This window comes from Podarcis liolepis (assembly GCF_965112155.1).
Source record: "Podarcis liolepis genome assembly, chromosome: 11".
Classification (NCBI taxonomy): Eukaryota; Metazoa; Chordata; class Lepidosauria; order Squamata; family Lacertidae; genus Podarcis; species Podarcis liolepis.
Window position 1 is genome coordinate 1,352,633 of NC_139565.1, and position 27,433 is coordinate 1,380,065.

The 27,433-nt window shown below is 42.5% G+C and overlaps 1 protein-coding gene across 12 annotated transcripts in view; it reads right to left on the reverse strand.

Annotated features, from left to right (window-relative positions):
* The window catches only part of TRPM3 (transient receptor potential cation channel subfamily M member 3), a 425,647-nt gene that overhangs the window by 34,866 nt on the left and 363,348 nt on the right, over nt 1-27,433 (reverse strand). For 5 of the 12 annotated variants that reach the window (XM_083464747.1, XM_083464741.1, XM_083464735.1 and 2 more), the window contains exons 11-21: nt 26,227-26,361; nt 25,530-25,580; nt 20,243-20,278; nt 19,930-20,070; nt 18,121-18,150; nt 16,021-16,310; nt 13,160-13,388; nt 12,578-12,745; nt 10,644-10,769; nt 2,345-2,485; nt 991-1,119 (exon numbers count right to left, since the gene is read on the reverse strand). In XM_083464747.1, coding sequence (XP_083320873.1) covers nt 991-1,119; nt 2,345-2,485; nt 10,644-10,769; nt 12,578-12,745; nt 13,160-13,388; nt 16,021-16,310; nt 18,121-18,150; nt 19,930-20,070; nt 20,243-20,278; nt 25,530-25,580; nt 26,227-26,361 — 1,476 coding nt within the window. The remainder of the gene's footprint in view (nt 1-990; nt 1,120-2,344; nt 2,486-10,643; nt 10,770-12,577; nt 12,746-13,159; nt 13,389-16,020; nt 16,311-18,120; nt 18,151-19,929; nt 20,071-20,242; nt 20,279-25,529; nt 25,581-26,226; nt 26,362-27,433) is intronic. The other 7 variants (XM_083464746.1, XM_083464743.1, XM_083464737.1 and 4 more) reach the window with 3 other exon arrangements.

The window sequence follows — 27,433 nt, forward strand, 5'->3', positions numbered from 1 at the left end:
AATTGTGGCTTTTGTATTTTTTTGTGTCTTTTTGTTTTTGTGTTTATTGTTCTGTAACTTTTCTTTGTTAAAATTTAATAAAATATCATTTTTAAAAAAGAAAGAAAGAAATGAAACTGACCTGTAGAAAACGCAACTTGATAAAAGGGACAATGCACGTCTTTTTGTAAACTAATAAATATTTAATAAAAATATATTTTTTAAAATTAGTACAAACATCTTTACTGTATTTTTTAAAGAGCATGTTCTGAGTATTCATCCATGGAACCACTAACATCTATTTATTATGTATATTATTGCCTTCTTTATTATTTTTATATATATTATTCTATTCCTTTTTATTTAATTTTATTCCATTTGTAAATAATTTTTGAAAAAAACGCTTGTTGAAATATAAATATCAGTGACTTGAGAACATTCACAGAGAATGACTCATATTTCACACCCTTCCCTAGACAGTCATATTTATATATCAACAAGCTCCCCCCCCCCGAAATATTTACAGTTGGAATAAAATTAAATAAGAAATAGGCAAAAATCCAATGGATTATTTGAAAATTGAACATCAGTATCACAAGTCAACTCTCTTGAAGTTTTGGAGGCCTTATTCAATGCTGAAGAGCCCTCTTGTGGGTGTGATGAATATTATTTTCTGCACTGTTACTATACAACAAACAATTTAAGGGTGATCATTGTACATTCTGAGCATCATATTTCAAGCTGAAGAGCTCAAGTGTGGATTAGGAATCATGTGTCTGAGTGTGCGGGTGTTACTCTATAAATCATCGTGTACAATAGAAAGCATTAAGTCAGTATTAATTGTACTAGTCAGAACAATATAGTTTGTGATCTTACAGTGCAACTAGACATACAATGCAGGAGATCTCAAAAGGTGTTTTTTTGTTTTAGAAAACAGCTATGGGAGATGAGATGAGATGAGATTGGGAGCACAGTGCCCCCCCATGCCAATTCCCCAATTAAATATATTACCTCTCTCATCTTCTCTATTCCCATTGTGAAAATATACGAGATAACAATCCACTCCTGTGTGGAAGGCCAACGATCCATCTTCACCAACACAATATAATTGAACAACATCAGGTACCCAACGTATGCCATCTGCAAAGAAATAAACTCAGTTTTCCTGGTTACTGTATAAATGTTCAGCTTACCTAGGTTACTTAATTCAACCATATTAGTTTTCTATTCCTAGACAAAAGAGCCATGTGCAGTTTCCAGCTAGAAGGCCAATGCTCTGGTTCAGCCTTTCTTTGTGGACGCAGGAGTGCCAAAGCATGCCACAAAATGCCTCCTCATTCATGCCAGGGCTTCCACATCTCCTTCAGTTCCTTGTCTGCAGGGAGATGCATGTTCACAGCTGCCCAGCTGAATGGCTAAATCAGCACATGGCATAGCAGTGCTCCCTCAGAGTGTATCTACTGTAGACTTCAAATATTGGAAGTAGTCTATATAGATCAATAGCAATCTCAGTTATCTGACTGCTGGTCCTTTTTCAGCCTCAACAAGTACCAAGCACGCACAAGAAGGAGGTACTAGCTGGTTTCAGAAGTGGCAAAATTTTCAGAAGAATACTTTTTTTTTTAAAGGAAAAAGCCCTCAGAGGTGACCCCCCCCCCCAACAGCCGAATGAGGATGAGGACTGACTTAGACGGCTGACTGGGGAGGGTGGAGAACCAGACAAATGTGTTGGGATGGGAATGTGGTGCTTGGAAATGTGAATAGAAACACCCCGCACAGCAATGTTTTGTTGCAGGCCCCAACTTTTCATACCAATAGGCACTAATCTCCAAACCAATGAATGTATCTATATGGGCCATAATTATATATAATTATTTTTTTCCTCTGACATTATTTACAGCCATTTTTCAATTAATCACAAATAAGAAAAAAGGGGAGGGGAGGAATCCCCATGCCAATAGGACAACATTTACAAAATAGGGTAAACGATATAAGGAGATGAGGATAAGGAAAGTGCTGTAATGTTTCAGGCACATGAAACAGAAGAAGCATTGCACATTAAACTGTTGACTATTGACCACAAGTCTCAAGAAATGTTTTCACATTAGTCCTCCAGATGTTCATGTTGATACATAGCTTCCTTTAAATATCCCATTAATTTCTCTTAATTATCAAGTGACACACAGAGGGGCTAAAGTTTGTGTCTTCCTGCAAACGCTCTACAATATTTATAAGCATTATCTACTTGCACATAGTTAGATATTACAATAATGCTTCACTTAGACAATGTAGACATACTGATGAGGGGGGCCTTTACAAATTTGTGTCATTAGGGACAGATGACAAAATGATAGTCGCTCCTTACAGTGTAGAACCAAAATTTAACAATTGGTGCATTGTAGAACTCATAGATCTTGCGGCCAAAGGGGATCAATCTGTGTCTGCTCTGAACTTCCTCTTCCTCCTTCTTTCTTGAAGATTCCCCATTGCCACGTCCCAACATTGCCTACAGTTAAAAAGAACAAAAATGACTATAATAGATTATTCGCCAGCTGCCCAATCCAGTTTCACTGGATCAACTGATGGGACAGTATCTAACAAATGGAAAGCACACACAGACATTTCAAACTTACAATAAGAATCAGGTAATTAAGCAACATGAAAATTCATTCTTTAACTTTTGTATATTTGAAGCTGCCATTCATAACGTTGATTGAATCCTCAAATGCTGTAGCAACACCACTTCAACAGAAACTACAGACATAAATGCAACTCACGAATCCCTTCCACTTCTCAGTTCTTTAAAAGCAACTATACAAACAAAAAGCTTATCTTTTTTCCTTGCTGATATGGTTTTCTCCTGTTGCTTTATAATAGGTAATTTTTAAAAAGAAAAAATGGTTAGCATAAAGAACTTAAGAATCACAAAACTGACAATTATGATGCTGGGATCGGAACAAACATGAGGGACAGAAGACTGAAGAGAGTGGGAAAGTTAGATAGTAAAACAGCACTTCCTACTTCAGTATTTTATTGCTGAAGTAATAAGGGGAGTATGTAGGGGAGGGTTAGTACCTCTGTTGGGGGACACGTTGTGCTCCTTCTGGGGTACTTTGCCCCCCTTTGGCTTCCACCCTGCACTCAACTCCCACCTGTGGCTCCTAGAAGCTGTTAGCCTGCAACAACTGCCACACAGAAAGCAACAGCTTTGACTGGCTGGCTCAGCCAGGTGAGGGGAACCAATGGGTCTCCAACCCTTGATGAGAGGCTCTGGCAGATGGAGCACACGAGATCAAGAGTGGGTCCAATGGTCAAGTTTCTGCACGTGCCGTGGAGGGAAGTAAGGGGCAGGTGGGGCTCATCAACCTGGGAAGGTAGTCCATCTAGGCCAGGGGTCTGCAACCCGCGGCTCTGGAGCCGCATGTGGCTCTTTTACACCTTTGCTGCGGCTCCGGGGCAGATACTAGCGAGGGGAGGAGGCACATTGTGCGCCCCGACACTCCCCACTGTGGCAGGCGCTGTACTGGCTGTGACGTCGCATGGGGGCGGTGCGTGCATTAGTCACGCACCGTCCCGACATCACCTTCCTGCCCGCCTGCCCGCTCGCTACATTGTAAGGGGCATGTACGCTGGTCACTGCATTGAAAGGGGGCATGTACGCTGGTCACTGTTTTGAAGGGGAGTGAAGAACACATACACAAAAAAAGGTAACTTGTAAATTTAACGTTTATTTCTATGAGGAGGAATAATTCTGAGGGGTCAAACAAAGAAATAATAAAAAAGTGACAAAAAAGTTATTTTTATAATGACGAGTTTTGCGGCTCCCAGGTTTTTTTTTCTTCGGAAACGGGTCCAAGTGGCTCTTTTTGTCTTAAAGGTTGCAGACCCCTGATCTAGGCGAAGGAAAACTCTGACCCTAAACCTCTGCTGCCTTGCAGGAAAAAGGCTAAGAAGTAAACCCTACACAAATCTCGAGCGCAGTCCCTAAGACGGTTGATTAGCGCCTTGCAAGCCTCCATCTGGCAACTCCTGCAGCCAAGCTCGTGCCAATGTATTGCTCTGCTTTCCTTTGGATCATATCAAGGAGGCCGAGAGAGAGGTCTTGTCATCTGGGCAACCCCCCGGGGCCTCCAGACACGCTGCCCAAGTCTTGAGTCCTGGGATGCTGCTAACGCAATGGTTTGACTTCACCCCCTAATACTTTTCAGGCTGCCCTACAGCCTACATGAGAGTTGCTTTTAAATGCAGAATTAAAACAAAAAATGGTGGGAGAACTTAAAATGTCAACAAGCAAGTCAATACAGTTCTAACAAGCCTTTCTATGGCAAACAAGCTTAGTAGCTGTAAATGTGTGCTAGTGTGCTAGTAAATGAGCAAGTAAAAGGACCCAGGACTTCTAGAAAACTAAAGGCGCTTCTGTGTATTTTAGCACTTCATATTTCAGCAGAGCATTCACATCATCAGAGGCAGGAATTGCTCCATTTCAGAGCTGGCTGCTTTGCTGTTAGGCACATTAAGCTTTAATGATTAATTTAATTGAACTTATTTTGTCCACGAGTCTTTTAAAGCTTCTTTTCAGCTGACTCTAATCCATATAAATATGTAAGTGAATTAGAAAACAGACCATAGAATTGTAGACTTGGAAGCGACCCCAAGAGTCATCTAGTTTAACCTCACAGTGCAAGAATCTCAGGTGCAGAATCCATGACAGATGATCATCCAATTTCTGCTTAAAAATCTCTAAGGAAGAAGAGACCACAACTTCTCAAGTGAGACCATATCTCTGTCAAACAGCTCTTACTGTCAGAAACATTCTTCCTGATGTTTAGTCAGAATCTTATTTCTTGTAAGTTCGACTCCTACCCTCCAGAGCAGGACAAAACAAGCCATCTTCCATGTGACAGCCCTTGAGATATTTAAAGATGGCTACCATATTGTTTCTCGCTCTCCTCTTTTCCAGGCTAAACATACCCATCTCCTTCAAGCACTCCTCATCAGGCTTAGTTTCCAGACCCTTGATCATCCAGTTGCCCTCCTCGGCACACATTCCAGCTTGTCTATATCCTTCTTAAATTGTAGCGCCCAGAATTCTGACCGAGGAAGAATAGCATGGTACAATTATTTCCCTTAATCTGGACACTAGACTTCTATTGATGCAACCTAGAATAACTATTGCTCTTTTTTTCCTGCTGCATCACACTGTTGACTCATGTTAACCTTGTGGCCTAGATCCCCTAGATCCTTTTCACATGTAGGGCTAGTAAGCCAGGTGTCCCTTACCTTATATTGGTTCATTCTAAGTGCAGAACCTTACATTTGTCCTTACTGAAATTCATTTTGTTAGTTTGGGCCCAGTTCTGCAACCTGTTAAGGTCATTTTGAATCCCCATTCTGTCTTCTGTGCCTTAGCTACCCCTCCCAGTTTGGTGTAATCTGCAGATTTGATGAGCATCCCCTCAGTTCCTTCATCCTCAATTAATATTTTAGAATGCCTGAATATTTGAAAACAGTAACAATGATCATTCTCTTGCTCATTTACATCTAAAGTGGCCCCCTATGCACACTTACCTGGGAGTAAGTGCCAGTAAACACAGGGGGAATTTCTTCTCAATAAGTAAAGAGACATTGGATTGCTGTTCAAGGGGAAGGGACCTTGCCTCTTGTAATTCACCTTAGGACCTCTTTCCAGTTCTTTACTGGCACCAAATATGAAGGAAATTGTGCAAATCAAACAAAAGGTTTGATGTTATGCTTTTCTGTAGTAAACATAACAAAATTCAGATTCACCAGGCGGAAGAGGGAAAAATTGCCCAATTACCTTTCAGTGAAGTGCATCATCTTTTGGTAAGAAATGAAAGATAAAAATGTGCAACCAAATGTATTGCATTTAGAGAGCCAAAACCAAGATCAGTATAAAATTTTAAAAGATTCTGGAAGCCAAAGGGACAGTTGTAGTGGCAAATCCTTTTCAACAAGGGGAGTTTTTGTAGCCCTTGCACCCTGTTCCTCTTTGACAAAGTTTTTGGCCTATTGTCACTTACAAATATGTTAGTGGCCTTGTGTTAGCTTTGAAACAAGGGAAACCCAAATCCAGTTTGCAGGGGAAGAGATAGGAAAGTTGCTGTGCCTCATGATTAAATCCGTATAATCTAGTAGAAGGAAGTATTGCCATAGGTGGACAAAACTACCCTTTGCTTGAAAGTGTACAAATGCTTCTGCTGTTTTTATACTTGGTGTGCCACCTCTCAACTACGTGCTGGTTGAGGTTGTGTTGCACCAACCTTTCACTGCCTAAATAAATGTCCTGTTTTACTGGCAATTGGTTTCTGAATTCTATTTACCATTCCAGGCAGCCCAGGGGATTGGGCTTGAGCCCTGATGGTTTCCCGGTGCACATGTGCACCCCATAGGACTCAGCTAAATAAAAGTGTTGAAAGAGAACTGTTTCCACATTGTGGTGAGGCACACTCAGCACAGCTAAGCAAAGCCAATTTTCTAAATGGGATGCCAACAGTAGAGATGGGCAGATTCAACTGGCAGAAAGCAGCACAAAACTGACAATATTTGTTACTCACTTTGAGTACTACTGTTTCAAAAGACTACCCTTTGGCATCAGCTCAGCTTCTGTGCACTTCCAGAAGAGTTTGAATCACAAAAAAGAAAGAAAGAAAGAAAGAAAGAAAGAAAGAAAGGGAGAATCCTTTTATTATCTAGGCATCTGTATGTTTGATTGTTGTTTGTTTATTTAACAAAAAATACATACTGCTTGATTGTAGTAAAACCTCTAAGCAGTTTACAAGAAATATTGAAATTATTAAAAAAACCTAAAAACAATTTAAACATAATTAAAATGGGCAGGTTTTTGCATTCAAAGTTGGCAGTGGCGGGGAGAAGTAAATGAGCTTTCCTTCTTGTAGTTTTTGGGCAACAACGTAGGCATGAAAATGCAGAGGTGGCCCCCAGGAAAGCAAGCTTTGCCACTTCTGAAGGATAATGCAGTGGGCAGGGAGTGAAGATGAATGAAACGAAGAGCTTCACACTTGTGGCTCCAAGTCACAGAAAATGCCCATAAAGCTGATTTGGCAGAAGTGGGTGAGTGGGCATGTGGCAGAGCAGAAGGACTTCAGCACCCAGCCTTTCCCAAGAAATCACCATGAGCAGAACTATTAAAAAGCACAGAACTGAAAAGAACAAGGGGATGCATTACTCCAACACAAATCGTTTCAGGGGTTTTTGCTTTGGTGTGCTTCAGAAAAAGTGCTGGAAAGCGGAAGAGAGGCCTGCCTCTTTGGCGAGGGCATTCCAAGCCAGGCTGCTTCCATGGAGGAAGTCCATTCCTTTGTGACTACAGAGAGGGTGGCAGAGACGGAATCTGAAGCCCAGGGCAAAACATAGTTTGGGGGTCCTTCTCCCACACCCCAACAAATGCCGTCAGTAACATATACCTGGAATATCAACCTAGTAAATGTATTACTGTCAGGCTTGGGGGATTCTATCCTCCGCCGGCAGCATCAAGAAAGTTCGCATTAATGGTTTTATTCAGTTCTTGTGGTGCAAGACAAAGAATCTAGTCCTAAACTCCATAGTGATGCCGCTCACTCTCAGCTTCTCCCCTTCTTTCCCCAGCATCAGCCTGTGGCCCCACGGATGGCCTCAGGAGTCAAACGTCTTTGAGGACGCTGGCTTTCCAAGGACATCTCTGCTGGCAATTCTCCCCCTCCCCTCCTTATCCTAACACCTCCTAACTTGGCAGCTCTGAGTTCTGCTGCAGTTCAATCCTGTCTCCCTCTTCTCTTGAAACCACTGGAGAAGGGGACCTGATTCCCCCCCCCCCGAGGGAAACAAAGGAGGAGGAGGGGGTGATTCCCAGCCTTCCCCTTCAGACCCTGACAATGACACAGTCAATCATGAACATTGCTTGGAAAGGCTGGGAACTTGTGACACAGAATATGGAAACCCAGAAAGCTGACTTCTATGGAGTCACTAGGCTGTCCAGCTCAGTTTTCTCCACCCTGACCGGCAACGTTCCTCCAGTATTTCAGGCATCTGGAAATGTCAGGGATTGAACCAGGGATCATCTGAACACAAAGCAGATACTGAGCCCTTCCACTAACAGTGGCGGATCTTGGGATCTCACATTTCAGCAGCACCCTGTGCAACGCCAAAATTTGGCACCTGTCGCACTCCATTTTAAATAATAGTTGTGGTGTCTCCCGCAGGCCCCTGAGGCTCCGTGCCCAGTGCAACCAAACTGTCAGGGGCTGGTCTGGATCGGAAGAGTGGGAGATGCAGATCCTAGGATCATATCCTAACAGAAGAGGAGGGGGAATACTTGATCCCCTTCCTTCCAGAGTCCCCAGAAGCAGGCAGACAGGCAAACAAAGACAGAGGCTGCACAATTGAGAGAGGAGCTCCCCAGCTTTGAGATAGTAACTAAGCAACCAGAAGGGAGGGAGCAGCTGGGTGATATATCAATCGAGAGTGGAGGGGAAGCCCCTCCCTCCCCCCCAAACTTGGAGGTATGATCATGTCGGAGAACAAAGGAAATGTGTGTGGGGGGGAACGGGACATCCCACTGGCATGCTTCTTGCTGCAGAAGTTGAGGGGAGGAGTCAGAGTGAGCAACTGCTATGCTTGCAGAGAGTTGTGTGTCTGTGCTTGCAACATGATACTGTAATAAAAAGACTATAAATCTACTGAATGCTTGTTAATTCTTATCTGAGAGCAACCAGAAGGGAGAAGGGAACTCCTGTACTTGACACAAACTGATCGCACTCCCCTAAATCCTCCACCTCCCCTTCAACTCCTGGCTTTTGCAATCTTGCACAAACTGTACAACTTAGCAATCGTGCAAAACTGACTGGGTGGTGGGTGCTGATGGTGCTCTTTGCCCTTGGTGGTATTCCTTCTCGGACCTGCTGTGATAGAAACAGAGTTGAACATAATGTTTGAAGTGCTATAATTGCTGGAACTTTTGTTTATTATAGGAAATTAATGGAATCTGTTAACTAAAAAACAAACCAAGCTCAGATTGAAATGTCTGTCTGTTCCATTGGCCCTTTGCTAGGCTCCCGCTTTATTTCTGAAGTCGCCTTCTTTATCGGAGTATTTCATGCTATAATGGCTCTGAAGTAACTGTAGGCCACTGAGCACAAATGTCTACCCAAACTCACAAATGACAAATATTTGCGAAACTGCCAGGGTTTGGACGAGGAGTTCAACCTAAGAACCATGAATGTTCTTTTCATGGTTGTTAGTTCATAATATTCTTACTATTCACAAACACTGTAGGTAGAAGCTAAAACAGCAAATGGTTTGCAACGTGCAGAAAAATACTTCTCTCTGTGAGAGGATGGAAGGGATGGAAAGGGGTGATAATTTGCTAGGAGGCTGCTATACGTAGGTGGCTTCTGTTTTTTCTGTTTTTTGAACGTAACTGATTTATCACGAGTCAGGCTGAGTCATGCAATAATGCATCAGGCACCGATCGGTAACATATTTGGGGGGAAATGAACTTGTGCTATATATATAGGGACTTGTCTGTCACCGTGGCAGGTATAATGATCCCATCCCTGGGCGTGAGCAGCTGCATGCTGCGTGGCAAGGGGTCTGCTTGCGCTGAAAAATTCCCTGCGGCGCCCACCTCCTGCCTTTTCGTTTCTTATCTCCTGCTTCCTTTGCAGCCAGCCTGACTTTCAGGCTAATTGCCCAGCACTCATTTCTTCCTCCACTCTTTTCCTGCTAACAATATATGGCGTCTGGTGTACCTTTTGTTCATTTTAGCACAAGAACAATGAAATAATAAATTCACAACATCAGAGAAAACCAATATTATGCATTCTGGAACTGAAGGCTCCTGGAGGTCACTTGAGCCCTCTGCTGTTTACTGCAAAGAATTTGAGTGCCCACAGAATCCTTAGAGATATAAGTACTGGGTGTGCCATGCTGTTTTATTGTAATAATCAGTGTGTGTGTGTGTGTGTGTGTGTGTGTGTGTGTGTGTGTGTGCGCACACACGCATGTGTGTGTGTGTCTGTTATTTGTTAAATTTCTGTATCACCCTGCATCTGAGGATCTCAGGGCAGCTTACAATATAAAAACACAAAAGTGCATAACATATTAACAAACAAAAACAAATTGTTGTTTAATTGTTTGAATGATTGTTTTCCCTTCCCCCACCTATGTTTTTAGATGTTCTTATTTTATCTGTAAGCTGCCTTGAGTCCCTGCCAGGTAAAAATGCAGGGCACACACACAGACACTACTCCTACTCCTACTAATAAAGTTAGAAGGTAGAGGGAAAAGAACCCAGGCTGAAGGCAAAGACCAAGGTCAGATGGTGGAGAGGAGGGAACATGGAAAACCATGCTATTTCTCTAAAGAAACACACAGAGACAAGACAAGACATTACAGCGCCCCGTGCTGCTACTAGAGGAAAATATAGTGTTGGAAAAAAGGAATGGGAACAGGGCATCAAAAGAGAGGGTAATTGTAATTCACTACATTGTAGCTCTGCTTATTGGATTTGAATAAGCACTTCACTCATTGATCAGAAGCCAGCAGTAATTAACTACTATTAAAGCAGAACAAGTTCATTTTGGAGGAAAACAACCTGTCAATCTTAAACTGGCTTCTGATCTTCCCCTCTTTTTCCAGGATCTTGCCTGCATAGGGGTCCTGTAGGCTGATCTTGTGCCTAGCGTCTTCTGCTTCCCTGAATTTTGGGTCTTGTAGGCAGAGCCTTCTGCTTGCCCGCAGATAAGATCTTGGGGACAGCTCTTGCTGATGGCCTGTAGGAAACAGCCTAATTTTTAACAAAATTTAATGAAGTAAACCTTAAAAAAATGAATATGGGCACCGAGAGACCAGTAAGTAGCTATGATAAAATAAAAAATGCTTGTGATGTCTTATGGCAGCAGAAGCCCAGGAGGCTTTTTAGTGGTTTAACTGGTTTGATTCTTTCTTGTACATACAATAAATTCATTTAAAATTAGCATGGCAAAGTCATACAGTGTTGACTTCAAAGGGACTTCTCACTAAATGTTTGCCATCATAAGCAGCTGTTATATAATGTGTGCTTCTAAAATGTTTAAGAAAAGCAAATAAACATTAGAGGAGGGAAAATAAAATAAAATAAAACTATGCAAAAGGCACCTACTAAAGATAATAGAATAAGACCATTAAAGAACAATTTACAATCTACTCAATAAGCTGTCCCATAATATTGTACGTGGATTGTCAGGCAACAGAAGCAGCTGGAAGAACCCCCTAATTTCCATATATTCACAAAGATGATCCTCAAAAGGGGCCTGCATTCCAGCTTCCAACTGAAAACAGGAAATCCTAAAGCTTGTCGACTGAATGGTTCCTTAACCTATTTGTGAAAAACTCATAGAAAGATATTCCAGATTGTTTAATGATCACTAAATATATGTCAATATTTGTGAACACCTCGTCTCTATAATGCTAAATGTGGACCTATCACCAAGTGAAACTATTATGTTCCTGTTTTTGTCTCCAATTCTTAACAGCAACTTAATCATCCTTGACAGCTCACTTTATTTGACAAAACTTCATAGAGGCTTATGCGATCCTGAGCCCCAACTTTCCCCCAAGATGCTGGAGTTGCCCTAACATCTCAGCTGGTTTTTGGTTTTTTGGTGGCAAGAGTAAAATGAGTATTGGTCAAGGTTATGATCACTTAAGCGTAATTTAATTGGAGCTGTGGTTTTTAGCTTGTATCTCAGTCCTTGAGATGGAGTGGACAAGAAATGCAAAAAATGTTAGGAACGGTGCATTTGCTAAGTATAACAGCAACAGCTGGAGATAAACACTTTTGTTACCTTGCAACAGTAAGCAGCTTTAACATACAGTTGCTTACAAATACAGTTTTTCATTAACAATTGTATTTAGATTTAAACTTGAGAATAACAAAATGACACACCACATCTAAAATATTGCTGTGACATCTTTTTTTTTGGTAAATCATTGCTTTGCAGCAATAATAGTAAATAATTATTGTATTTGGGAAGAGTCCTCCGCTACTGATAGTCTGTACCTTTCATAATCCTTGTAAGTAGGATGTCTGTATAACGGTGTCCTTTACAAAAAGCATGATCAGCCATAGTCGGGTGCGCCTCCACTATTGAAGTCAAGGCACAACCAATGGTAGCCAGCTGCGTCACAATGCATTGTTTCCCAGAAGCAAAATGGAACTTCTGTAATTCGTTACCTCATTTGACTCTAGGAACTCTTCCTGGCCACAAACTATACGACACGGCTTATACTCAGCCATGGTTACTTTCAACAGGGCATCTCAGGAGAGGTTCTGGGTGGATTGGGCTCCCTAAACACATGGCACTCCTTAATAGAGGGTTCACCAACATGGCAGTCACATGGCTGCTCCTCTGCTGAAGTTAAGCTTGGAAAAAGGTGATCTATTGTGGCCAATGGAACAGTTGTGGCCACACAACTGTGTTTCTGCGGCCCCCAAGGACCCTAAAAGGTTGGTGACCCCTCCCCTAACACATACCGAAGTGGAAATGGTAAGGGGGGGGTAATGGCTGTGCGAACCACGTCCAGCCATGTGTTCCCTTACTGTGAGTTCCATGTCCTCCTCTTCTTTTTCTTTCACTGGTTTTTCTGGTTCCTCTGGCTCTTTTTCTTGAAGTTGGATCTCTTGAGCCTGAGACATGTAAGGCATGTCATCTTTGTTCTTGAACTCCAAGCTGAGAATTGAAGGAGGAAGTAGAATTCCTAGAATTACCTAAAGCAATAATAATGATAACAATAATCATCACAATTAACAGGTTATGGTTATGCCAGTTGCTTATTTAGTTTCAAATTACATGTGCTCTCTGGGCCATCCCATAATCTGACACTCATGCATGTGGGTTTCAAAATGACTCGCCAGGGGCTGGTGCGAAAACCCATTGTGTGGGCAAAGCCAGGAATAGCGGGAGCAGAGGCTGGCCGTAGATGCTTCCTAAAAGACCTGGTGTCCTAGAGAGCTTAAAAGGAGTAGCTCAGCCTTGCCTTACGACACCTCCCTTTAGAGTTTAAAGTGGAAAGATTTGCAGAGGCCCCATCAATGCTTTACATGATCAAAGCTGTTACTGCTAATTCAGTACGACCTCTCCCTAAGCCTCAAGTTATGATATGATTTTAAAACAGTCCTGACCTTTAGGCTGGAATTTTTGCGCATCCGGAGTCTGCCCATCCACATGTCTGTGAGCAGCATTTGGCTACAAGTGTGAGCAATGAAATCGCGATGTTTGGCTGCCACTGCGAGTTGCAGGCACGTGGCATTGCTCCAGTTCTTCAGCTCGTAGGTCAGAAGTTTCATTGCCAGCTGCTCATCCTGCTTGTAGGATTGGTCCAGGAGCTCCACTGCCAGCTGGCCAAAATCCCTGCAATACAGGCCGCTTTTTGTTAGTTTGTGCAATCTGTTACATGGAAGTTAAACAACTGGGAGCACTTCTGCTGAAAGGACTATGCTATACTCAGGTGCACTTGGCATATTGGTGCTGAAGGTTAGACATCTAGTGAAGCTCCTTAATTTACTGTTGCTAAGAGGTCCTAGCTCCCACTTGCTTCCTTTCTTCACCTTGGTGGCTTACATCTGAACCATCCCACTTCCTATTACCTGTTTGAGAAAAGCACATTTCCTAGGGAATCCTTAACTAAGGGAATATAGTGCATTCCCCCCCCCCCCAACTGTGCTAAGTGAATAGTAGAGGTATGGAATTCAAACATATAAGCATCCTCTTTTTTCATTCAACCCAGGTCTGAAGGGAAGTGCTAGAGGACTTCCAGGCAACCTGTTTTTTTTGAGCATTCATTGTAATTTGTTTGCAGGGAAATTAGATGGCATTGATTGTTTAATAAGCATTCACTCTCATTTGTTAGTGGGCAGGCTAGAAGACTGTTGTGTCCAACAAAGTCTTCTCCTGCACTTCCCACTACATTTTCCCTATTGCAAAAAGTTGGATCTTTTGGGTAAGCACGCGCTAGAGCTCCAAAAAAGCTTTAATTGCACAGCCTGAATTTGCTGCTTGTAATTTAATCCCACCAGAATATAGTGACAATCTGGAAGCACCCTTGGGATTTATGCAGTGTTTGGCCATAAACAGGGGACTTATCCAATGATCTGACTGAGGATGGTACTAGATGAAGGTGATGATAGTTGTTCCTTGTCTTGACAGGCCTTGTTACTTCTGTGCGTATCTATGTGTTTGAGGAATGCTCATAATAGGCAACATTCAGCACGTCCGGCCTTGTCTGGGCTGGTTCACAGCCAATTCTGAAATCCCATGGCGTTAGAGAGCTTAGCCAGGAGGTTCACAATAATATATTGTGTGAAGGCTGCATCTGCTTTTATCTTAAGACCACTTAACAGCTGCCATTTGCATCTTAAGAACCTTAGGCTATCATAATATGTGCTACTCAGAGTAGCCGTTTGATGGCACAATAGCATGAACTTAGGGCTGGGTCACCACAGGTGCAGGATACCAGGGATTCAGCATCTGCACCAGTTTTCCATAACTTTCCCAGTAAAATGCAAAGTGCAAATTTTTAACCATAAAAGTCCTGGGGTTTTATAGATACCTGAAATATTACCACTCCACATAAATCAATCCAGAGGAATTTATTTACTGTATTATCTACACATCACATTCTAACAGCAAAGATCAACGGAAAGGTCTTCTCCGTGGCACCCTCATACCTATCAAACTCCTTGGGTCAATAAGGGCACTGAAATAAATACCTGGGTACTTCTGGGAAGTGTTATGCTATATTATATTATATTATATTATATTATATTATATTATATTATATTATTATTACACACACACAACTTCTTGGCCCAACGACCCCCCAAAGCACATTAATACATAGAAAGGTACAATAAAGGTACAGTGAACAGTAAACTGGCCCAAATATGACAATGCTTTACTAACTTAGGATTGGCTCACATTAACCTTCAGCTCTATAGTCACTATCCTCTCTTGCTACCTCAGGGCATGCTGAGTTCACCAGCCCACTTGCTGGTCCTCCTTGCCCAACTACAGGACTCTGACAATCCAGTTCCCCAGTAAGGTAAAGGTAAAGGTACCCCTGCCCGTACGGGCCAGTCTTGACAGACTCTAGGGTTGTGCGCCCATCTCACTTAAGAGGCCGGGGGCCAGCGCTGTCTGGAGACACTTCCGGGTCACGTGGCCAGCGTGACAAAGCTGCATCTGGCGAGCCAGCGCAGCACACGGAAACGCTGTTTACCTTCCCGCCAGTAAGCGGTCCCTATTTATCTACTAACAGCTAGGTTGGCAGGCGCTGGGACCGAGCAACGGGAGCGCACCCCGCCGCGGGGATTCGAACCGCCGACCTTTCGATCGGCAAGCCCTACGTGCTGAGGCTTTTACCCACAGTGCCACCCACGTCCCCTCCCCAGTAAGAGCCACAGGATATCTGTTGCTGATGCTGATGATAAGAAAAGTCTGTAATACCCCCCCAACACACTGGATATGCCTTTGTGAGCTGCATGCAGACACAGCTCCCCAGAATCCTAGCTCTTACTTGGAAGCCAAGCTAGCTCGCATTCCCTGCTCCTGCTCTCATGCAAGAGCAAACCCACCTACAACTAGTCACTGTAGGGGTGACTGGGACTTGCCACCAGAGAAGGAGGCTTGCTCCCTGACAACCAGCTACAGTTGTGGCAAAGTTCTTACGATTCATGTGTGGGGCTATGTCTGGCTCTTGGAACAAGCTCGTGTTTTACAGGTGCAGCAGAAAAGCTGGGGAGGTTAAGGTTGTTTTCTACCTCCAAGCCAGCAATATTCCTGCTCCTTGCTTGCCTTCTGAGCCAATGATGGCCTCCAAATAAATAGGTTTCTCCCAGGAAACCTACTATATACAAGTGCAGGAAGTCATCTTGTTTGGTCTGGCTATCATCAGATCAGTGTTAAAAAGAAGTGGGGTCATTGTAACAGGCTTTTAGGTAGTATCAGTAGAAACAAATCAAGATGAATTCATTAATTATTCAACCTGGAGTTATGATTTAACTCCTGTGATATGTCATCCACCATATCATTCTCGGATGCTTCGTGGGCCATGGCTTTGCAGAGCTTACAGGCCACTAAAGCCTTAGCCATGGCTTCCTCTCCATGTTGCCAGAAAAAGAGGGCCATCTTCTGACGCTTCATTAGCACAGCCCACACCATCAACTCATGAAAGGGAAAAGGGAAATGGTTAATCTCGGGGTCATCAAGATCAATGTCCACTTCTTCCTCTCGCTTCTTGGTTGTTTTTCTTCCCCTCCGCAGTGGGACATCATCCTGTTAAATGGAGAAAACGCCATCAGACCAAAACAGTTTCAACCATGTAATGTTTGTTAGGAGACATTAAACTAGTTCCTTTGCTACAGTCATAAGTTACTAACAAACTTGCTCTCTTTAGTTTATGTGACTCTAGATACTTTCTCACACAGGGCAAAACATCCACACTTTCTCACAATAATAATACATACTGCCTTGGGCCCTCCATCACAAAACAGATGTAAATAACCCAGCCTTTAATATATCTGAACAAAAATTAAGAATGATGCCCACAAAACAACAGTTTTAGTACTTCAAGAAATACTTGTTGAAATAAATAGCATTGCTAACATCTATCCAGTCCCTGCATTAAAAACAATAAATCCCCGTTGAATGCCTTGCTGGCCAACTTAAGCCAACCCAAATATTGTAAACTATATTATGTGTTTTATGAAATACCTTGCTTTAGAATTATGTGAATGTGGATTACATTCATCCTGTTAAAATTAGAAAACGATCTCATACTGTTGTGGGAAAGACTGATTCCCATGCTGTCCTTGGGTACATTCACAGAGCTGATGTTTTTTGCTGCTGAGCTTTTTCCAGCAGTGCCCCGCAGTTGCTGCTTCCATGTGCCTATGGGGGTGGAAGCGCAAACTGCACCTGTGCTCCCCGATGGAGCACAGGAGGGGAGCTGGGCAAGTCTGGTCTAGTACTGCGCTTTGGTCATTTCTAGTAGCAGATCCCAGCATATTAATGGTAGTAGAATCTCCCCAATGTCACATGCACCAACCTATAATTAAGAATGAGCCTTAATTCACCTTTCTTTATGAATAGCCTTATAAAAACTCATCAATTTAGAGCCAAAGAAGAAATTAGCTTCCTATCTGTGCCTTTAAGTGCAGAATTCATTTGTTTTTAACACAACACAACCAGTCAATGGTACCCTATCAGATGTCAAGGAAATAAACAACTACCTGACTTTCAGAAGACATATGAAGGCAGCTCTGTTTAGGGAAGTTTTTAATGTTTGATGGTTTATTCTGTTTTAATATTCTGTTGGGAGCCGCCCAGAGTGGGGGCACCGGACGCAGCGATGGGGGGGGGGGCTGTGCGAGGCTCCCAGCCCCCCCCACCAGATGACCTCAGCTGCACCAGGACAGGGATCGCCCCAGCGGTGGCTCAGCGAGGCTTGGAGGAAGTCCAGCGGATAGCGCAGTGGAGCCGCCCCCCGACTGAGCACCCACCAGCCTCCTCCATCGCCACCGTGGCTGCCATAAATGAGGAAAGATAGGCAGGGACGGGGAGAGCTAGGCAGGCTGCATGGAAATGTGCAAGCCAGTTCAAACCTGGGCCCCACCCGACCTGTCTGGAGACCGGCGAGGAGGTGGTGGGCAGGGACCCACCAAAACATTTACTATGACATTTATTTATTGTTTTAAAAAATTATAATCTTTATCCCTTGATTTTTTTTTGTTTTTTTGGGGGGGTCCTTTTATTCTAATTTTATCTAGATTTTATTCTTCTTCTTTGGTTCCTTTTCCTTAATTTTTCAAAACAATTCAAAAATATTTTTAATACATTTTTCTTTCTTCTTCTTCAATTTTATTTGCCCCTCATATTTCTTACCTCCATTTTTTCTAACTCTTAAGAACCAAAATGGCGGCGCCCAGAAGGGAGCCTTGAACCAACACACGGCCACTTCCTGGGATCACCACTTCAGCCCTGACTTCATACTTTAAAAAATATTACTCCCCCTGCCCTCCCATTACTATCATCATCTTTTCTTAAAAAAACAAAAACAAAACAAAATGAATTAAATGACACTTACTTCCATTCCCAGCAGTTTCAGGGCTTTGGGCTGTAGGCAGAAGAAGAAATGACAATGTTTCAAATATATAGAGGGGTGTGTGTGTGTGTGTGTGTGTGTGCGCGCACGTAGCAATCCTTTACACACATACCTGAGAGTAAGTCCAACTTAATCCAACAGGGCTTACTTCTGAGTAGACAGGAATAAGATTGCATTGCAAAGCACAGAGACTGCAGAACCACTGCCCCCCCTCTAACTCACCAATCAATCATGCTCAGTTCTGATTTTGGAGCCCCAGTCCATATACCGTATTTTTCACCCCATAGGACGCACTGGCCCATAGGACGCATCAAGTTTTTTGGGGGGGAAATAAAGGAATTTTTTTTTATTTCCCCCCAGGCGCTTGTGGGGCCGGCAGCGGGGAGAAGCGTTCTTCTCCCCGCCGCCCGCCTTCAGATCAGGTCCGGGGACAGCGGGGAGACGCGCTGCTCCTCCCCACTGTCCCCGGAGCTTGCGGGGCTGGCGGCGGGGTCTCCCCGCCGTCAGCCTCCAAAGCACTTCGGGAGACAGCGGGATGGTGGCGTTCCGCCTCCCTCTGTCCCCCGACCTTGTGGGGCTGGCGCTGGGGCTCTCCTGAAGCCTGCATTTGCCCCATAAGACGCACACACATTTCCCCTTCATTTTTGGAGGGGAAAAAGTGCGTCCTATAGGGCGAAAAATACGGTATTAGGAAAGCCCCTAGATCTAGATGCTGTAGTTTATGTTGAACTGCACCAAGAGCGCATAATCAATTCTCCTGCTTCCTGGGGTCTATAGGAGAGTCTCTCCTTCCATGTGTCCATATTTATGTTATTTTCAGAAAAACTTTCACAAAAAACCAAGAGATGGCTAAATAGAGAATATCATTTCTGTTAACTGCAGAAGCATAGAACATTTGCTACTCATGCATGTTTGGGAATTTGATTTGATTACTTGACTACAACTTTACTGGAACCTATTTTAATAAAGATCATCTATCTTACATGTGGGATCTTTTTCAGAATATGGCCTTCTACACAAGGATCTGATGACCTCTACAATGCATGCGAAGAACTCACTATTTCTAAAATGCTGAACACCCCACCCCCCCGTTAGCTGTTCTGAGCATCTTCTTTTGGAAAGTGGAAGTGAATTACAAATATTTGTGCAAATAGAATAAATTCTTAGAGTAAAGAATGGCAAATGAAGAAATCACCCTTAACTTTGATGCCTGCTGCTGGTTGGCTGCCACCGGCATCTTTGAAAGCAGTTTGGAAAACAATGTGTGTCCTGGGATCTCAGGACTTCCTGTATGGGAGTGTGGTTGGAAAAAGGCCCCCAGCCCCAGCCATGCTCTAAGTCAGGCACGAGGGAACCAGTGTGGCCCTCCAAGGCCACTAGCGAGGGGTGTGGCAGGACGGCAAATGTCTCTCCCCAGGCCATACAACCTCCTGAGTCACAACCCTTCCCAGCTGTACTTTGTATCCCTTGAATGTTTCGGTCTGAACCTGAACTCTGACCATGCTTCTTGCAAGCCTGGAAGGAGGACAGAGACGTGTGAGTGTGTGAGTGCGCAGAAACTGGCTTCCTGTGGAAAGCTGGCATTCATGTTCCTTCCCTGCCCACTTTTGCTTCTGGCCCTTCTGCCCTGGAAGGTTGCTCTGGAAGAGAAGGTGGCCCTTTGGCTGAAAAAGCTTCCCCACCGCTGCCCCTTCCCCACTTTCCTTTCAGCAGGCGTGAGTAACTCACCACTCACTGCAACCCCTTAGGAAAGAAGCAAGCACAAAAACCCTCAATAATAACAGTCCTTACTCTCTTGGGGCCAAATAAGTTGTGATAGAGGGTTCGGAAGCGTTTCCGAGTATAATTGCAGCGGTAAGCTCCTCCCATGAGGTACTCAATCACCAGGCCAATGTCAATCAGACTGATCCTGTAATCTGGAGGAAGATTTCCCTATTTTTTCCATAAAAACACACACAACACAAAGGGGAAGGGGGGGGGAGAGATAAAGTTGGTTATTATGTTTACCACACAGATTTCTCTGTAACTATGAGAGGTTTTTAAAAATGAAATAAAATGTTAAGAAAACATAAGAATGTATTATTATGCTGGTTAATTAATTCACCTTAAAATAGATCCAACCGAAACCTGGATATTCACGCTTGGAAAGAAGACATAAATTAAATAAGAAGTTGCATTAAAACATAGCAGTAACAGAAGATAACAAGTTTCAGAACAAAGGATTCAGGCTCTTCTGAGAAGGAAAACAGGAAACATCACTGCAGAACGAAAACAAAAGCGCATGAGGGCAAAGCATTGACTAGAGGACTCGCTGGACTCTAGCTGTGGCCTGTTCATCGCCTGCTGAAGGTGTGCGTACTTTGGCAACCGCCTTGGGGCAGTCTGTGTGTCAGGCTCTGTCCAACTGTTTTCTGCAGACTTAATCATGGAACCAGAAGAATGCTGTAGCACACATTCCCACTCAACCCTTTAAACTTTAAACACACACTTCTAACTCTTTTCCTGCATATGTTCCAGAATGCTCAATTCCCTCCAATTGTTCTTAAATATAACCTCCACCTTTATTTCCTGGGGAAAGTTGCTTTCATTCACATTACTAGCAAACAAGAGGAATCATGTTTGTGCTTTTCAAAAGGTGTCAACTGTATACAGGATTTTAAAACATCGTACCTTTCAGTTGAACTTTGGGTTATTCTTCTTGCCTCTGCAAGCATATGCCCCTGAAGGCACAGTCTGAAAACTAGCAGGCGCCGGATTGGCCTGGATCTCTTTTGATGTTGTAATTTGATTTTTCAGAAACAAACACTTATGTAATTATTTCCCAAATATGATTCTCATGTGAGAGTTTCCAATATCCTCAATTTTAAGTAATAATTGCTTTAAATCTTGTCCAAAAATGGGTTAGCCCAATATTTCACTCTATTGGCCAACAATGAATTTACATCTGAGATCTTGCTCCACTGACTCTGAACTCTCCTGATATCAAACTGTAAATGTTTCTATTTTATCATTGCAAAGTTCAGAACTATGTAAATGAATGTTTGTGTTCCTTGCAGTATTTGTCCTTTTCAGTAAATAATTTGACAGTGCTGTGGCATCAATGCAGAGCGCTGCACGTGTTTCACAAAATGCCACTTTGGGACTATTTTCTTCACTCAGGCATTCCAGTAAATGTCTAGGATTTCCATGATGAAGTACGGTAAGGCAATTCCCAGTTCTCAATGCGTATTTGGTATCAGGTGCAGATACCAGAAGTTTCTTGCAAGCATGAGGAGAGTGCACGTGTGAAAAAATCTAGCAGGCGCCTCCAATTCAGACACCAGGAAAAGGTGACCAGCTCCTAATATTGGGCCTAAGCTCTAGATTCCAACTATCATAAAGGGCTATTCAGCAAATTTTACTTCTGTGCTTTCTTCATAGCTACTTGCCCCACGGATACTGTAATCAGCTACCCATAGACAGATACAAAATGTTAAAACATCAGTCCTCAGCCTAACTTCTTTTCAGACTAGAGGGCATGCAAGGCTTGATCAACCAACAAAGGTCTCTTCCTTCTGGCATTTGACATATGATACTGTGATCTTGTCAGGCATGCGTAGATTTGATCATATTTGGACTCCGATTGTAAGAAGGATTGTGCAGCTTTATTAATATTTTTCAAACAAACAAACAAGCACACTAAAAAAGAATTTTACAACACTTTTATTTTGTTGGTCTTTCTTATCTAGAAACAATTTACTCTGGAATAGTTTACATCATCTAAATAAACTTTTTAGGAGTAAACTGATACGAATCCAGAAACTGTCACCAGCACCACAGACACTAATTCTTTTAATATATACATAACTCCAAAAATCCTCCAGCATTTCTCTGATGGAAACAGGGACATTCTACATCAGGAAGTTTCACCCACGTTTGATCTCCTGCACACATAGATGTCACAGACACATTGACATCAGCCACCTTGAGCTAATTACAACCTCTCCGCCTCACAGTACAGAAAATAGGGGCGAGGGAAGGGATTGTGTACAGCACAAGAAAAAGAGAAGTTGCTGAATTACAACTCATTACCAAACTAAAAACTATGGAGAGACCTGGTCTGAATAGAGATATTGGATTCATGCCCCGTTATACATGCTAAAGCTAATGTTGGTCGTCTATCCCTTTAGAAATCCCTTGCCCTTCTCTGTGGAACCAACTGCCATTACAGTCATCAACAGTTATAACGTTGAAGAGACCAGTCTTTACAATGTTTCTTGGGAGTAAGCACTATTGAATATAGTGGGACTTACTTCTGAGTAGACATGTAAAGCCTTGCAGTGTAAATTTCCATTTACAATAAAGGAATAAACACTCCACGTGTTTCCCAAGAAATGACCGGCTGCTGACGCATTGCAATTAAATAATTTAAAGTGGATTGGGGACTTTCCCCTTCAAAATTATTGGAAGGGTTTTGTATGCCAGCTTCACTGTCTCCTCATTTGGTGCAGGGATTCTATTTTCAGGATAAACAGGACTCCGTTTTTGCACCTACACCCACACCACTTTTAATTGTTCTCTGAGACATGGAGGGGATCAAATCAGAAGCTGGGACGGCTTCTATAATTCTGGGACTGTCCCTGGGAAATCGGGTCACTTGGAGGGTATGAACTCACAGACATAAGAGTGCTGGCAGCAAGCATCACCTTCTAAACTGTGTCCATGAAAAACTAAGAAACTGGAAATGTTTATTATACGAACATTAGAGGGCACTATTTACCCACCATAATCCCAACTCTTTCCCCTTTTGTTCCTTTGAGTGATCATTAAACATCAGTGTGGCAAGTATAGTCATTTTAGATCAAATCCTTTCCCAGCTTAATAAGTAGAGGCTACTGATATTCCCATATGAGAGAGATTGCCTTTATTAAGGACGCTGAGGGGGTCTAAAGGGTAAACAGCTCTTCTTTCCCACAAACTAATTGAAACATCATCCAGCATTCAAGAGATCCGGCTGGAATCCAAAGCCTCTCTGGGACCACTCCCTCAGGAAGATTAGTGGGTTTTCTTTAAGTATCAACCATTGGCACAGGTAGCCTTTCCTTGTCCTCCCCACACAGAAATATCCTCTGAAGTATCTTTTTCATTTAGTTGTCTGAATGTTGTGCCTTCTCAGGATGGTATTGTGAAGCTGTGCAATAAATTAAAATTATTGCAAAAGGGCAACATGCTACCCAAGAATTGCACTGGTTTGATGTGGAGCCCCGCCTCACTTGGTCTCCCTTTCCTTACGACAGTGTAATAAGGAGCTTCACAGAAATCCTAAACTATCCTCAAGCTTTTTGAAGCTTGCATACTGTCACTTACAGCCTTACATTTCTCATATTTGGCTATTTAATTTGCAAATACTGCAGAATGCCACAAATATGAACACATTTAAATTACTCATCAGACTTAATATTTAAACTTAATGTACAGTGAAATCAGGCAGACACAGAGAATTAATGCCTTGCACACATAATACTTCAACACATGGCAATTTAAATTTTATACCTTAGATCCCGAAAGATTATGGTTTAGCTACCAGGCTTTAAAATGGATCAGAATCAGAACACCTGCTTCAGAAGAGTCATCTGTCTCAGTCATGCACTGTGAACCATTTGACTGTCAAAATAATATTACTTTCCATTAAAAGGCTATTTTCTAGAATGACATTCCATTTAAATTGATGTCAGGCTCTCTGATATATTGACTGAGGAGGAGCGAATGTCATCGCTCATGTGTGGGAGTGCTGTAAGTCACCCAATATATTGTAACGCATTTCTTTCTTACAATTTACATAAAATAAAAAGGGCAACTCCTAATGTGCTAAGATTTCTTGTTAAAGCTGTTTCTGGGATATTGCTCTTGGTTTCTGCAGTGCTAGTTCACTAATTCCAGTCAGAGTTTACTCAGCTGCTTGGACATTAAAAAACTATGTTTCAGAATAGTTTCCAACCCCTAGCATAATGTATAACATTTCTGGGAGGGAAAAGGACATACAGGAGTTAGAATTATTTATTGTGAAAAGGGGGCTTGGCATTTTAAAAAGTGTTCTTGAAAGGGGCTGGGGACACAGGATAAAGGTGCTTCCAAAACAAGTCAACAGCATAGAAATGATCACACACTTGAGTACAAATACTGTGCTACTTGCTTGCAACTCACAGAGAAAGAACAGAGAAGCAGAAAAGTTTAAATAATTATTTCTGGCTTCCATCCAGGTACTACTGTACATCCAAGGGATTTATGCTTGAGAACAACGGAAATGATGTAAATGATATTTCAGAATTTTTCAAATGATATTCCAAGGCTCCTTAATTTCAATTACTTCATAAATGACAGTGTAAAGGCAATTATCAATGGAGCAGAACCCATTCACACCATCTTCAAACATCTCCAGGCATTTTTTTCAAACTTCTGAAACTCTTTTGTTCCCAAATTCCTTTTATTTCTCTGCTTTCTAGGGAATCACTTAACTGTTACTGCTAAAACGCAGCACATTTTGAATCTATATTTCACTCACTCTCTTGAACCCACGGATGTACCTTCTGATGCAGAAGTGCAAATGTCCAGAGCTGGTCTTGGGTGCCTGCTATAAAGGAGTCTGGCCAGGAGTGTTGGAAGCATCTAGGTACTAGATACCCCACTACTTTTACAGTACAATTTTTATGCAAAGTCATTGCTCTCCCACTACTGCACACCATCATAGATTGCCATCAATTTATGCCATCTTTAGAGAAGAGAAATAGGTGCCAGTTTTCATTTCATTCTTTGTATCATTGTATCATACAGAGAAACTTTTATCTACCCAATTTTTGATACAATGCTCCCTGCTTAATAGTTTTTGTAAAGTGGATTTTTTAAAGCCACTAGTTGCTCTATATTCCCTTCTGCCACAAGCTTAAGTACAGATACTGGGTTAAAACTGCACTATTCATTTTTTAAAATGGAGATGAGAGATTTTATAGCACATAGCACATAATGAAATTGAAAATGTTGCAGTGATTCAAGATCCAGAACAAAAATTATATACTTTGCAATGTCCAGCACTGGCCCGCAACATGGAAAATCAGCATCCAAAATAGTGGTGGATATAAAAAATACAGCTAACAGCATAAATCCACATGGCATGAAAAACACCTGCAATTCCGCTAGCGAAAGCACTATCTCAAAGCATCTAAAGTCACTGAAAGAGCAGCATTGTACACAGAAGGCTGAGAATCAGTACAGACGCACACTGCACAACTGAAACGGCAGAAGACAGGAGAAGGCTCTTACTGGAAGCTCATGCAAAACAGGGGCTGTCTCTAAGGACAAGATAGAAGCAGCCACAGCATTACCTTCAAGCTACTGTCCACCTGTTGGACTCTTACCTTTTTGACATCTCTGACAAGATGATACAAAGTGTTGGATGGTCCATGTCTCTGAAAATGAAGGACAACAGAGGACCAAATACTTTAACCCATCATAAAGAAGTAATTTGAAACAAAATACAGATGGCATAGATGTTTGGTATGGTTTCCTAAACCATCAACAGCATGGCAATTTTTATAGTGTTCATCTTTTACAAATATCTGACCCTTGAATGGGCAAATGTCCTGGCCAGATGGCACTTATATATGCACTGTAGGTATTCATCAGAGAGAGGTACAAGTTCATAGGCTTTTATCTGCCATTACATTATACCACCTTTATTCTGGATTAATATAAATACTGTTCTGAACACAAATGTCACGATCAAAATGAAGATTTGTCAAAGGGAGGAGGGATGCTTTCTGCATACAGATATCCCCAAAGCACTGCATGAAATGATTATTTTTAGCTACCTGTCATCAAACAAAATGAAAAGAAGTAAATGAACCCACATTAGTATTCGGTGCCAACAATAAACTTGGAATTGGAAATAAACACCTTCAGTTTGGAAAAATCTGATTGATGTGGCTTGGGGAAAAGAGTCTGGTGGGCCAAAGTAGCCCCATGGATGGAGGTTCTGTACACCAGGTTGTGGAAGTTGAAGCAAACAAGCAAAACCAACAGACAGACAGAAAATTTGGTTTAGTTTGGCCCTACCGTATTGTACAATTCCTCTAGTCTGGAGATGGTGAGAAAACGGTGCATGCTTACTCCATTCTCTATGAGCAATTTTACAAAATCTACTCTGTCCAATACGAGGGCATCCAACATGGCTTGCTCAAGGGATCCCACCTAAAAAAGGAAATAAGCCAGTCAGACTGTCTTCATGGTCAGTTTGATATAGACATCAAGGCGAATGCCCAGCTTTGGTACAGAGAGGAAATATGGTCAGTTTCACACCTCTTCTGGCGTCTTAAAGGCAGATTCTAGCAAAACATTCCATGTTTATGTAATGACTTTTCAACACAATCCTGGGACATTCTGAGAAAATAAAATTACAGCTGCCACAAAGAAAGAAGATGAATGGGAATAATGATATGAATTTTTAAAAAATGGATGAAAGACAAAACAATGTGATTTATATGAACACGTAACAAAAACAAGCAAGTTTACTAATGATGAAGATGATGATGATGGAATGATCTGTAGCCTTAAGCAAAACACACAGGGTAGATTTCAATTTGTGCTGAGTGGGGAAGGAGTTCCCCCTCACACCAGCAGACTTCCCCCCCTCTTCTCTCCTGCGCCTCCCATCCCTCTTCTGCGGTTTACTCCAAACCTCCAGAGCAGATTTAGGGCATGGACGGGTTGTGGGCATGGGAGAGAAGGGGGAGAATTACCCACTGCCCCAGGGGACCTCAATTTGTCCACACAACAAGTGAGTTGCATCCTGCCCAAAGGTTCATAATTAGGCAGAGAGCAGGAGTAAAAAGGCACTTGGCAGACTCAATCTTCATTTCCAACTTTGCTAATCTAAAGGCTGCCATGTTTCTCTTTTCTTTGACTGTCTGCCTAGCCAGAAGGGTTTGGAGACAGATCTGGGCTTTTTGTTTCCAAAAATGGGCGTCAATTACTGCTTTGTCTCAGAATCTTAGGTGTGATCTGAGACCGGCAGCACCTTGCAGAAACTATCCCAACCCATCCGCAATCTCCATCCTGAGACTGATGGCCGGTAGTCCAAGGAGCCGTTGCGCTCACCTGTTGTGAGCACTTGCACACCTGTTGTCTGGGTTGCTGCAACTTACTCTGACGTGGGTGGGGGGGAGGCAGAGGAGAGCTTGGCACAATGCACATGCACTGAGACAGCTCTGCCTGTGTCTTTGCACCACCCTGACCTGGAAAACAGCAGTGATGATGTGAATTC